We start from the raw sequence: 14,589 nt of genomic DNA on the forward strand, positions 1-14,589 counted from the left end.
GGTCCCGCGACCGGACTCACGGGGGTCCCGACCAGCGCGGGAGCGCGCCGCTGGCGGCGCGCTCCCGATGGCACGGCGGCAACGAATATTGGATGTACATGTACACCAATATGCCTGCCCGTGCCATTCTGTCGACGTACATCGTCGTGCGCTGGTCGGGAAGTGGTTAAAGTAGTTGTAAACCATTACATATACTCAGTGAAGTGGCTGGCCTCAGGCGATACACAGAAATTAAAAGAAATCCTCCTATATAAGTTGTAACCGTTTATCTACAGTCTTTTCTCCTCTACAGCCGTTCAAAGTCCAGAATTTATAAAGATTGTCTAAGCTGTCAGAAAAAAAAAGGGGGGGCGGAGAGCTGAAGTTACATACCACAGAGCTCAGTGAGGAGAGCTCTGAGAGCTGATTGGAGGGAAGGGACCCTTCTTCACACAGCACACAGGAACAGAGCTGAGGCTGTCAATCAGCTGGAGGTCCCTCCCCGTCATCTTTTTTTTGTCAGGAAAACTTGTCAAAAGTGACTAAAGCTTATAGAAAGTGAATGTCACAAGATGGATCATCATGGACTGTGGACAATTTTGCATTTAATTTAGAAATCAAGGTCCCAGAGTCTGGAGGAAGAGTGGAGAGGCACATAATCCAAGTTGCATGAGGTCCAGTGTGAAGTTTCCACAGTGATGATTTGGGGAGCCGTGTCATCTGCTGGTGTTGGTCCACTGTGTTTTATCAAGTCCAAAGTCTACCAGGAAAATCACTTCATGCTTCCCCCTCTGCTGACCAGCTTTATGGAGATGCCGATGTCATTTTCCAGCAAGACTTGGCACCTGCCCACACTGCCAAAAGTACCAATACGCACTGCCAATAGTACCAATACCTGGTTTAACAATCATGGTATAACTGTGCTTGATTAGCCAGCAAACTCGCTTGACCTAAAGCCCATAGAGAATCTGTGGGGTATTGTCAAGAGGAAGATGAGAGACACCAGACCCAATAATGCAGATGAGCTGAAGGCTGCTATCAAAGCAACGTGGGCCCGTGGGCTTTCACACTGGAGCGGTGCACTAGCAGGATGCACAAAAAAGTCCTGCTAGCAGCATCTTTGGAGCGTTGAAGGAATGGTGTATACACTGCTCCTCCACCGCTCCTGCCCATTGAAATCAATGGGCAGCGTGGCTATACCCCCGGCAAAGCGCTGCTGCAGCGGGTGGTTTTAATCCTTTCTCGGCCCGCTATTGGGCAAATAGCGCCGTAAAATTGACGGTAATGCCCCGCTAAAAACAGTGGCGCTTTACTGACGGCGCACCCACCGACCCAGTGTGAAAGGGACTTAAGGGTTACTTTAAAAAAAAAAAAGGGGGGGGGGTAGGTTTTTAAAGGACTAAAGTGTAAAACTCCAATTCCAAAAATGGTGTGGTGGTGGTAGGGAGGTGGCTACCCAGTTACGGTAAACTCTACACAATCTGCCAGAGAGACTAAAGTTAAGTATTATTCAAATTATTTAAAAGCAGGGTTATCGTTTACCTGGTACAATGCTACTATGATTTGGTAATGCTGAAATGTACTTGCACGATGCATCTCAATTATGAATTGTAATCAATCCACTTGCCGACCACCTTCTGCATATATACTGCGGCAAGGAGGCTCGGCTGCGCAAAACAACGTATATGTATGTTGGTCTGTGCATGTGATAGTGTGGGCGCGTGTGCGCCTGCTGCACGTTGGGGGAGCGCACATGTGCAGGTCCGGCGGACTTCCACAATCGCAGTGCAGAGAGGCAAAACGGGGATCTGCCTATATAAACAAGACAGATCCCCGTTCTGACAGAACATGGAGATCTGCTATTCCTAGTGATAAGGAACAGCGATCTATGTGTTGTCCCAGTAAGCCCATCGCCCACACAGTTAGAATACACCCAGGGAACACAGTTAACCCTTTCATCGCCCCCTAGTGTTAATCCCTTCCCTGCCAGTGTCATTTATACATTGATCAGTGCTCTTTTTTTTTTTTTTTAGCACTGATTCCTGTATTGGTATCACTGGTCCCCAAAATGTGTCACTTAGGGTCGGATTTGTTGGCTGCAATGACGCAGTCCCGCTGAAAACAGCAGATCGCCGCAATTACCAGCAAAAAACTATAAAAAGTCCCTAAATCTATCCTCTATTTTGTACACGCTATAACTTTTGCGCAAACCAATCAATATGCGCTTATTGGGATTTTTTTTTTTACTAAAAATTTTGTAGCAGAATACATGTTGGCCTGAACTGATGAAGACATTTCATTTTTTTTGGATGTCTATTATAGCAGAAAGTAAAAACATTTATTTTTTATAAAAATTTTTGCTTTTTTTGTTAATAGCGCAAAAAACAAAAAACCAACAACGCAGGGGTGATTAAATACCACCAAAAGAAAGCTCTATTTGTGGGGGAAAAAAAAAAAGGATATTGATTTTGTTTGGTTACAATGTTGCCCAAGCAAGTGTGAATGCAAGTTAAAGTGACGCAGTGCCGAATCACCAGAAATGGCATGGTCATTAAGGGGTTAAATCCTTCCGGTGCTGAAGTGGTTAAAATACAACAAATTAAATATGTGGGGGGGGAGGACATTTGTCAAATACTCACCATAGATTTAATGTAGAACCTTGATCATCGGAGAGGACCTCATGAATGTTCTGAAAATATAACCATAATATTATTATTATTATTATTATACAGGATTTATATAGTGCCAATAGTTTACGCAGCGCTTTACAAAATAAAAGGGAGACAAAACACTTGCAAGACAATAAAAGATAGGTTAACGGTTAAGAGGGTCCTACTCAGAGCAACCAATTAGACAGTCTAATTTAGACTATAAATATTGTTTTAACCACATGCCGACCAGCCGCCGCAGTTGTACTGCGGCAGAATGGCACGGCTGGGCGAAGTGACGTTATGTAACGTCGCTTCGCCATGTGGCCACTGGGGGGGGGGGGTGCGCCGCCTGCTCGCTCCCCGACCGATGCAAATGCCCGGCGGTCTCGATCACCGCCGGTGTGCTCGTGTCACCCGGACACAGCGCATCTCAGATCGGCAGGAGGGCTCTGTGATTGGCCCTCCTGATCACATGACGGCCGTGTCCAATCACGGCCGTCATGTGATGTAAACAAACAGCCGGTTGCTAGGCAATCGGCTCCTCCTCTCCTCACACAGAAGTCATCGCTGAGGAGAGGAGAGCAGATCGTTGCAGCCGGCTGATGATCAGTCAGTATGAGCTGTTTTTACAGCTTTTTACGCACTGATCATCAGTCTAGTGTAAACACACAACACACTACACAGTATAAACACAGCCCCCAGATATGTCCCCAAAACACACATGTCCCCAAATAATAAAAACATGTCCCCCACATATGTCCCACTAAAATCACATGTCCCAATGATTATCTGCACACATATGTACATGATCATTTGCGTACATATGTCCGTGATCACACAAACCAATTATTATACACTTAACGGAATTTTTTTTACCAAAAACATGTAGCAGAATACATTTTGGCTTAAATTTATGACAAAATTTGATTTTATTGGATTTCTTTTAAAATAGAAAAAAGAAAATATTGTTTTTTTTCCAAATTTCTGCTTTTTTTGCGCTTATATAACAAAAAATAAAAAACGGAGTCGTGAATAAATAACACCAAAATAAAGCTCTATTTGTGCGAACAAAATGAAAAAAAATTCATTTGGGTACAGTGTAAGCTATGAGTAAGCGCTGTTTGTAGCGTGAAACGCGTTAGCAATTTTATTCAAAAATCCTTTTTTGTTCCCTTTTTGCTGTGATGTTTTGTTCAACAGAGTTTTGTACTTGCATTTTGAAGAAATAAAGTCATCTAATTTTTACACAATCCGGAGTGCGGCTATCCAGAGTTTCATTCTGTTTCTATACAGTGTACCATGACCGCACAATTGTCACTGAAAGCGCTAGAGCGATGAAAGCTGAAAATTGGGCTGGGAAGGAAGGGGGGCAAAAGTGCCCTGTATTGAAGTGGTTAATTATGATTCATGCTAAATTGTATGCAGTGTAATGGAAGTAGTGAGAGTGTAGTACCCCTAATGGCTAAAAAATAAATAAAATAAGTTACATTAATGGGCAGTCGGCAAGTGGTTAAACAGTATTTTAACAATATATAATGAAAGAATATATAAACAAAGGTTCATATAAGATGAACCTTCGCCCCAGTCTAAGGTCCAGAATGCTCTGAGCAGGTTTTTATCAAGGATGTCTCAGTGAATTGCTGTATTCCTCTTTCCCTTGATCCTGACTAGTCTCCCAGTTCCTGCTACTGAAAAACATCCCCACAGTATGATGCTGCCACCACCATGCTTCATTGTAGGGATGGTAATGGCCAGGTGATGAGCGGTGCCTGGTTTCCTCTAGACGCTTGCCCTTCAGGTCAGAATACAATCTTTGTTTCATCAGACCAGAGAATTTTGTTTCTCATGGTCTAAGACAGGGTTTCTCAACTCCAATCCTCAAGGTGCCCCAACAGGTCATGTTTTCAGGATTTCCCTCAGATAAAAGAGCTGTGGTAATTACCAAGGCAGTGAAACTGATCAAATTACCTGTGCTAAATAATGGAAAGCCTGAAAACATGACCTGTTGGTGCACCTTGAGGACTGGAGTTGAAAAACACTGGTCTAAGAGACCTCCAGGTGTCTTTTGGCAAACAGCAGGGGGGCTGTCATGTGCCTTTTACAGAGGAGTGGCTTCCGTCTGGCCACTCTACCATACAGGCCTGATTGGTGGAGTGCTTTAGAGATGGTTGATCTTCTGAAAGATTCTCCTCTCTCCACAGAGAAATGCTGGAGCTCTGTCAGAGTGACCATCAGGTTCTTGGTCACCTCCCTCCTCCCCCCTCCATCATTTATTTTGGCCGGATGGCCCGCTCTAGGAAGTGGACAGTGTCAGTAGTTTTTTGTTGTTATTATTTTCTCTATTTTTTTACAATTTTGTTGTTTAGTATTTTCTCTAAATCATTTTTAGAAATATTTTTTTCACAATGCTTCTGGGGAATGGGTGGGGAGTATGTGGCAGTGATGGTAGTGTATGTAGGTGGGTATAATGTGCACGTGAGGAGCGTGGAGTGTACAGAGGTGAGTAGTATGTGCAGGATGGTGTCAGTAGGGTAGTAGTTTGTATTTTTACACATTGTTTTTTTTTTACAATTTTATTATTTTTTTTAATGCTTTTTTGGGGCAGTGGACAGTGTTGGTAAGGCAGGGGGGGGTGGTATCAGTAGTTTTCTGTTTATATATTTTTTTTATAATTACATTTTTTCATAATTTTTGTTTAAAAAAAATGAAACCTGTAATCAACCCTGTTTGGGTGCAGGGGGTGGCAAATGACCGGTCCAACCCCGTTTGTGGGGGGGATGCAGGGGTCGGTAAATGACTGGTCCCTTCCTCCGCTCTCCATCCTGACAGATTCCCACAGCTGGTGGGAGAGGAAAGGAGGGAAGCCAACTGTGGTGGATGGGGGGGGGGGTTGGGGGGCGGAGGAGGACAGGGAGCTGGGGGAGGATACAGTGAACAGTCGGGCACGATTGGTTCAGTGGGAGGGACAGCTGTGTTCACCAATCTGCCTGTATAACTTTTTAGCCGTCAGCCACGAGTAAACATGTGCACTGCCAAAAAATGTGTTCGTTTTCCTTTCATTCGTTTTCTTTTTTTCATTTTTCGGGTCATTCGTTATGATCGCAATTAGTAAATTTATACATTTGTAAGTTCATACATTCGTAAATTCGTACATTCGCTAAATTTGTACATTCATAAATTCGTAAACTCATAAATTCTTACATTCGTAAATTTGAAAATTCGTATTTCGTAAATTCGGAAGTTTGAAAATTGGCAAACCCAAAAATGAGAAAATCTGAAATAGTAACAAACTATTCAATTATAGGTATTGTAATTTCCTTTCAAATTTGGCTGTTAGTGAACGGAACGAATACGAATTTATCCAAAGTTACAAAATAACAAATGCTGCATCTAAACAAATGGAATGGAACTAATTAATAATAAATAATAAAGTTTTTATTATTATTAATTATTATTAATTCATTATGTTCCATTCGTATGGATACGGCATTCATTATTTCGGGTAAGTCGTAACTTCGGATAAATTTGTATTTGTTATGTTCACTAACAGCCAAATTTGAAAGGAAATTACAACACCTATGATTTAATAGTTAGTAATAGTTAAGATATTATTAGTTATTTATTATTTCAGATTTCCGAATTTACAAATTTCTGAATTTCCGAATGTGCAAATGTACGAATTTCCGAATGTGCAAATGTACGAATTTCCGAATGTGCAAATGTACGAATTTCCGAATGTGCAAATGTACGAATTTCCGATAGTTCAAATGTACGAATTTACGATTGTTCAAATGTACGAATTTACGATTGTTCAAATGTACAAATTTAGGAATGTGCAAACGTACGAATTTAGGAATGTTTGAATTTACAAATTTTCGAATATTCTAATTTACGAATATTCTGAAAAATTTGTTAAACAGGGTTTCGTTAATTTGGATATTTACAAATCAACGAATTTGTCGAAATTCATTAAAAAACATATTCGGAACGAAACGAATTGCACATGTCTAGCTGCGAGAGGGAAAGGAGGAGAATCGGATGTCAGCTATACAGGGAGATCGGTGTTTACAGCTGTCCCTCCTGCTGCACCAATCATCCCTGACTGTGAACCGGGGACAATCAAGGATCAGCCCCATAGCCAGGACATCAGGCAGCACTTGCGGGTGTCCGGGAGCTGCACCCTCGTAGGAGACTTGAGGTCTGTAATGGCTTTTACCAACCTTTTGCTCTCCTAGCACAGAAGTTGTCTGAGGTTCCCAGGCCAAGAGCACTGGCTGTCTGTCTCAGGTGAGTTTAAATTGGCCTGGGAGGAGAGGACCAAGACCCAAACTGGACCATGGATCAGAGATCCCTGAATGTGTATGAGAGGAGCCTGGGAAACGTATAAACCCCTAACAGGACTTTTCCCGACTCTCTCTGGGTTGCTCTGCTACAGGGGTTAAAAGCAAAATTAACTACAGGGAGGTTAGGTGGGTTGGTAAAGTTCTTCTTTAACCAGAGGAGTCTTTGTATACAGTTAATTCACAAGGAAACACAGTATGTTCAGAACACAGGTTGTCAATACTTATCCGCATCTATAAATATGAGTGGGGGCGACTGATAACTTGTATCTGCAGATGCCAGTCTCAGCAGTGTCACTTAGGTCTATGTAGCCTTTTCTAGATGTGTGTGATGTAACGCTAAGACAGTGAAGCAGAAGCCCTGCTGTAAAGTAAACCGAGATTCTGAAAACATCCCAGAATATACCGTGTAGCAGAAAATGACAGCGGGAAGGCCTCAACTTGGAACTCTTGCCCGTGCAGATAACATAATTACTTAACAGCAGAAAACATTTACAGTTTCTGTCTGATGCTTATCTCATTAAATATAACTTTTAAAGTTTACACATTACAAAGGGTCAATTTACCATATGTTCAAAAACAGCTTGAGTAAAATCTATACCCAAGTTTTTTTTTCTTATGCCTAAACATGTCCATTACATGTTTAGGCATAAGCAAAAAAATATATAAAACTTGGCTTGTTTACTTACCCGGAAAATTAGAATTTTTCTTCATGCTTACCTGTAAAATCAATTTCTTTGAGTACATCATGGGACACAGAGCAGCCATATACATTACTATTTGGGTTATACGACACCTATAGGTAAATGGACACTGGGAGAATAACCAAGAAACAGGAAGTGATCCCCTATATAACCCCTCACATACAGGAAGTACTCCAGTTTTGTAGCAAGCAACGAACTCCCAAAAAGAGAGGGGAGGGACCTCTGTGTCCCGTGAAGTACTCAAAGAAATGGATTTTACAGGCAAGTATGAAGAAAAAAAATCAAATTTTCTTTCTCGTACATCATTGGACAGAGAGCAGCCATATACATTACTACCTGGGATGTCCCAGAGCAATAGCCTTGAGGGGAGGGAGGCACACTGAAAACACTATAAGATTTATAAAGCCCTCCCCCCCCCTCTCCCCTTCATACCCCCCCCCCCCCCCCTTTTTTTTTTATTTTTTCCTGCCCTTCAATCCCATGAAACACCTTAGCATTTGGACAGGTGGTATAATGAAATATGCTATGTTCATTCGGATACATATAATTTATGTTTATGCTTTAATGTGTTTTTATTATTTTATATATATATATACATATATACGTTTTCCTTTTATCTTATTTTATTTTTTCTCCTTACAATATAGAACACTTTTATCAGCTCCTGAAGAAGCGTTATCTATTAGACGCGAAACATGTAGAGCACCAGAACATATGTAATTTCCAACTGTATGGTTGATATCCTCTATTTTATATCTATTGTACAGGACGCTATATTTCCCCTCTGTTTGGGTTGTGGTCTTTTTAAATGAATAAAATTGATTAACCCACCTGTTAAGGGAGTGCCTTTAAAAAACAAGACAGGAAGTGGTAGGTGGGTGTGGAGGGGTGGAGAACACATGGTGGATGGTGTTTGGTGTTTGTTTTGGGTTGCAGCAACTGAAGTGGACAGCAGTGTCCTGTTTGGAAGGCTCCTGGCAGGGGAAGCTGCCTGCCATCAAGATCAAGCTCTGTTTCTGATAAAGACAGCTATTCTGGACTTTGCAAGTCGGTGAGACTACAAACCTTTTTCCTTTTGTTTTTGGCTGCTGTAAGCTATTTAAGTTAATAAACCCTTTGTTGTATGAAAAGCCTGTGTCCTGCGATCTACCTGGTCCCCCGAACATTACAAGTGGTGCTCGAATGCAGGCAGGACAAAGTAACAGGCGTTTTCTTGCTATTTTTTTTTTTTTTTTTGCATTGGATCTGAACTGACATTTAAGGGGACAGTACAGTGAATTTATGTCCTGGGTTAAAGCTGCACAACTGTTGAAAGCTGAAACAATGGAGGAGCTAATTAAACAGCTGTCCTTAGCTAATATACAAGCGCAGACTCGCCATGAGGAAGCTAATCAGCGCTTAGCAACCCAGCTGGAGGTACAAAAAACGCACCACAACGAGTTGGTGGCCCAGTTAGCAGCCCAGCTAGCGACCCAACAAGAGGTTATGCAGGCTCAGATGGCGGCCTTAAAAGAAGCAGTGCAGCAGCTTTCTCAGGGCCGTGAACAAGTGGCCGTTGCCCCTGGCAACCAGGTGACTATAAGGGCAAGCCATTTTTTGCAGAAGTTGTCCCTGAGTGATGACGTAGAGGCGTTTCTGGCAACATTTGAGAGGACGGCAGAGAGAGAAGGGTGGCCCCAGGACCAGTGGGCCGGCTTAATTGCTCCTTTCCTCACCGGAGATTCTCAAAAAGCCTATTTTGACCTACCACCAGAAGATGCTAAAAATTATCAAAAACTAAAGGCGGAAATACTGGCTCGGTTGGGGGTGACTACGGCCGTTCGGGCCCAACGAGTGCACCAATGGAAGTATCGTTCAAACCGGCCACCGCGATCTCAAATGCATGACCTGGTGCAACTAGTAAAAAAATGGTTGCAGCCCGAAGTGTTGTCTGGCCCCCAAATTGTGGAGCGGGTCGTGCTGGACCGATACTTAAGGTCACTGCCAGATGACCTTCAACGGTGGGTCAGCCATGGAGACCCCAAAACCGCAAACTGCCTTGTTGAGATGGTGGAACGATATACGTGGTGGAGGATCTGCTTGGCCCCACCAAGCGTCAAGGGCCCAGTCTGCCACGGCCCTTCCGACCAACTGCCGCCCTTCGAAAGGATGTCCCCCGGAGCCCTGGAACCAACACCCCGGAAGGCCAAGAGTCACACCCGTTACCCCCTCAGCGACCTGTTCCTGATCGGAGAGGAGGGGATGTACAATGTTGGCGATGTCATGCCTGGGGCCATACCCGGGCCCACTGCCCATTGCAGGAAGAACCCATGGAGTGCGGGGTTCTTCGGAGGGGGTCTTTTTATGCTCATAAAGCGTGTACAACACATCTTGACCTTGGAGAGGGGAAGTTTGAGTGTGAAGTCCAAGTGAACCACCACCCTGCACAGGCTTTGCTGGACTCTGGAAGCATGATAACCCTGGTTCACCCTAGAGTAATTGGGAAGATCGGTCCGGTAAGCAAAAGGTTGCGGGTTGTGTGCATTCATGGGGACACTAGAGAGTACCCTCTCATCTCGGTGTCCATCTCCACAGCATGTGGCACTGGTACTCAAGAGGTGGGGGTGGTAAAGAACTTGGTACATGACGTTATCATAGGACGTGACTGTCCGTTATTTACAAAACTTTGGAGACAAGGAGAACTGTCTGAAAGGTCCAGAGACTGGGAAGAAACTAGTCCCTCTGTTCCTGTTGTTGAGGGTAATAACCCTGAGATGCCACATATTCGTAATATGGACTCAGTTGATAAAAACGCCAAGACTTTGGTTAATAATGATGAAAATAGTGCTGATACTGTTAAGGGTGTCAATATGTGGGGGTCTCAGACCTACCTGAACACTGAGGAGGGGGAACCTTCCCCGCTCCAGGTAATGCTGGGGGAAGAGGATGAGGAAATGGCCTCTACCCCTGACTTGCCAGATTTGGGTGTTCCCCAGGGGGCATTTGGTACTGCCCAGATGCAGGACCCCACTTTGGCCAGGGCACGGGAACAGGTTGTAGTAATAAATGGGGAGCCCCAAGAGCCAGGTGCTAATGAGCGGTGGCCACATTTTTCAATATGTAATGAATTGCTTTATCGGGTTACTAAAGTGAGAGAAAATGTGGTAGAACAATTATTGGTACCCCAACAGTATAGACGCAAGGTCCTGGACCTGGCCCATGATGATGTGTTAGGGGGACACCTGGGAGTTGAAAAGACGGAGGCACGGATCGCCGACCGGTTTTACTGGCCAGGCTTGAAAGCAGAGGTAAGGAGATACTGTACCTCTTGTCCCACCTGTCAGTTGACCGCTCCAGCGACCCATTTCCGGAGCCCGTTGGTCCCTCTGCCCATAATTGAGGTCCCATTCGAGAGGATAGCCATGGATATAGTGGGTCCCTTGGTAAAGTCGGCTCGAGGTCATTCTTACATACTGGTGATCCTCGACTATGCCACTCGATATCCTGAGGCGCTACCCCTACGGAATACCTCCTCTAAGGCTATTGCACGGGAGTTATTCCAGTTGTTTACACGGACAGGTTTTCCCAAGGAAATTCTCACAGACCAGGGCACCCCGTTTATGTCGAAGGTTATGGCTGATGTATGCAAACTGTTCCGGATTAAACAGCTGCGCACATCGGTCTACCATCCCCAAACAGATGGATTGGTAGAACGTTTTAATAAGACCCTTAAGTCTATGCTCAAGAGAGTGGTACAAAGGGATGGGAAAGACTGGGACTGCCTGTTACCAGCTCTCCTATTTGCTATCCGAGAAGTGCCCCAGGCCTACACTGGGTTTTCGCCCTTTGAATTGGTATATGGGCGGAGACCTCGTGGATTACTGGACTTTGTTAAAGAAGAATGGGAAAGTGAACCAATTCAGCATAAAAGTGTTCTTGAATATGTCTCTCAAATGCAGGAGAGGATCCGAACGGTGATGCCGCTAGTTAAGGAACACTTACAAAAAGCCCAGGAGGCTCAACGACGGGTCTATAATAGGGCAGCCAAACTTAGGAACTTCCAAGTGGGGGATCGAGTAGCAGTGTTGATTCCCACTGTGGAAAGTAAGTTCTTGGCCAGATGGCAAGGCCCTTTCGAGGTTGTAGAAAAAGTGGGAGAGGTAAATTATAGAGTCCACCAGCCAGGCAAGAGGAAACCCCTCCAGATATATCATGTAAACTTGTTAAAGCCCTGGACAGACAGGGAACCAGTGACCTCCCTGGCTAGTACAAAACTTGAGTCTCGGGTTGGGGTGGAGAGTGTCCAAGTAGCAAATACCCTGTCTAAAACCCAAAGTCAGCAGGCAAAGGAGTTCTTGCAGAGAAATAAAGAAAAATTTTCAGACTTGCCAGGGCTCACTAGTGTCATAGAGCATGATATTGTCACAGAACCAGGAGTCAAAGTTTTTGTCCGGCCCTACCGCATCCCAGAGGCTCAAAGGAAGGCCGTTTCAGAGGAAGTAAAAAAGATGTTAGACCTAGGGATTATTGAGGAATCGCAGAGTGAGTGGTCGAGCCCGATTGTGTTGGTACCGAAGCCCAATGGGACTCTGCGATTTTGCAATGATTTCCGGAAACTTAATGAAGTTTCCCGGTTTGATGCCTACCCCATGCCCCGGGTAGATGAGCTTATCGAGAGACTAGGTCCAGCCAGGTATATCACTACGTTAGACCTTACCAAGGGGTATTGGCAAATACCGTTGACTAAGGCCGCTAGAGAGAAAACAGCTTTTTCTACCCCAGAGGGGAGTTTTCAGTACAAAAGGATGCCTTTTGGATTGCAAACTGCTCCAGCCACGTTCCAGAGAGCAATGGATAGGATTTTATGACCTCACCGGAAGTATGCCTCAGTATACTTGGACGATATAGTCATTTTTAGCAAAGACTGGGAATCACATTTGCCCAAAGTGCAGGCAGTGCTGGACTCTCTTTGGAAGGAGGGGTTTACAATAAACCCTGAAAAATGTGCTTTGGGAATGGAGGAGGTGAAATACCTGGGTTATATCGTGGGTAGAGGGATAGTGAAACCTCAGGTCAACAAGATAGAGGCTATACAGAATTGGCCCCGCCCCCTCACAAAAAAGCAGGTACGTGCGTTCCTGGGCATGGTGGGATACTACAGGAGGTTTGTACCCAGCTTTGCCACGTTGGCGGCTCCGTTGACCGATCTGACTAAGGGTCGGAAATCGGTCATGGTGGAGTGGAATGCAGATGCTGAGAAGGCTTTTTTGGAGCTCAAGTCGGCGCTGTGCCAACACCCTGTCCTTGTAGCACCCAATTTTTCAAAAGAATTTGTTGTCCAGACTGATGCTTCCGATGTAGGATTGGGAGCGGTGTTGTCACAGGTTATTCATGGCGAGGAACACCCGATAGTCTTCCTCAGCAGGAAGTTAACACCAGCGGAGAAAAACTATGCCATAATTGAACGAGAGTGTCTGGCCATTAAGTGGGCTCTGGAATCCCTCAGATATTACCTTTTGGGAAGGAAGTTTAGGTTGATTTCTGACCATGCCCCTTTAACATGGCTGAGACAGGGAAAAGGGACTAATGCCAGGGTTACCCGGTGGTTCCTGGCACTCCAGGAATTTAAATTTGTAGTGGAGCATAGGCCCGGGAGACTGCATCAAAATGCAGATGCCCTCTCCCGAGTCCATTGTTTGAGCTCCACTGTTGCCTCCACCTCCTTGGCGTTGGGGCACAGGGGGGGGATATGTACAGGACGCCGTGGCTGGGTCCTGGAAGGACGCTATATTTCCCCTCTGTTTGGGTTGTGGTCTTTTTAAATGAATAAAATTGATTAACCCACCTGTTAAGGGAGTGCCTTTAAAAAACAAGACAGGAAGTGGTAGGTGGGTGTGGAGGGGTGGAGAACACATGGTGGATGGTGTTTGGTGTTTGTTTTGGGTTGCAGCAACTGAAGTGGACAGCAGTGTCCTGTTTGGAAGGCTCCTGGCAGGGGAAGCTGCCTGCCATCAAGATCAAGCTCTGTTTCTGATAAAGACTGCTATTCTGGACTTTGCAAGTCGGTGAGACTACAAACCCTTTTCCTTTTGTTTTTGGCTGCTGTAAGCTATTTAAGTTAATAAACCCTTTGTTGTATGAAAAGCCTGTGTCCTGCGATCTACCTGGTCCCCCGAACATTACACTATATAAATATGTATTTTGTTTTTCCTTTTTGGAAATTTTGAGTGGACTATATTACCTCTGATAGGATATCAATTAGGTCTTAAATGTGTATGTATAAGGAGGAAAAAATGTCTTTGTCTTTTTTTTATTTTTGGTTGTTTATATTTTCTGTTTTGATAATAAATAGAGATAAGTTCTCTTGAATATATCGGTTGTGTTTACAACTTCTTTTATGCCTAAAAAGTCCAACTGAACCCACATTTTTTCTCTTGAGGTCTTTTATGTGAAGGTTCTTTCATCCATATTTTTTATTTTTCTCCCTAATCCCCCCTATTTCCTGTCAATGTCTATATTTACAAAGTGATAACCAGGACGTGGCATTTTGTTTAATTTTTTTAGTGTATCCACAGACACCACCCTGTGATAGATACACATCCTTATTCATTTAAATACTAATTCTTCCCACTGACCATCACACTAATGTATCTTGAGTCACTTTTAGCAGGGGTCCCCTGAGACCGAAAAGTTATTTCAAAGGTTCCACTGTGTTGAAAAGGTTGAGAAAGGCTGCTGTAAAAATTGAGCAAGAAACAGCATATCCCAATCCAAAAATGCTAGGAGAATGGCTCCATTCAAGTTACTATGCAGGAGTGACCCGGAGAGCATTTTGTGGCTCCTCTGGAAGGATAGCCACATCCACTGGAGAACGAGGCATGTTAAGTCAGTTTTGGGAAAAGATCAGCTGCAGGGAGAACGCAGGCAAAACTGGCG

The 14,589-nt window shown here is 44.1% G+C and overlaps 1 protein-coding gene across 3 annotated transcripts in view; it reads right to left on the bottom strand.

Moving 5' to 3' along the window:
* Positions 1-14,589, bottom strand: part of STXBP4 (syntaxin binding protein 4) — a 184,025-nt gene that overhangs the window by 71,979 nt on the left and 97,457 nt on the right. For all 3 annotated transcript variants that reach the window (XM_077458947.1, XM_077458949.1, XM_077458948.1), the window contains exon 14: positions 2,619-2,668. In XM_077458947.1, coding sequence (XP_077315073.1) covers positions 2,619-2,668 — 50 coding nt within the window. The remainder of the gene's footprint in view (positions 1-2,618; positions 2,669-14,589) is intronic.

This window comes from Lithobates pipiens, unplaced genomic scaffold (assembly GCF_037356315.1).
Source record: "Lithobates pipiens isolate NorthernLeopardFrog02 unplaced genomic scaffold, aLitPip1_a1.2 Scaffold_28, whole genome shotgun sequence".
Lineage (NCBI taxonomy): Eukaryota > Metazoa > Chordata > Amphibia > Anura > Ranidae > Lithobates > Lithobates pipiens.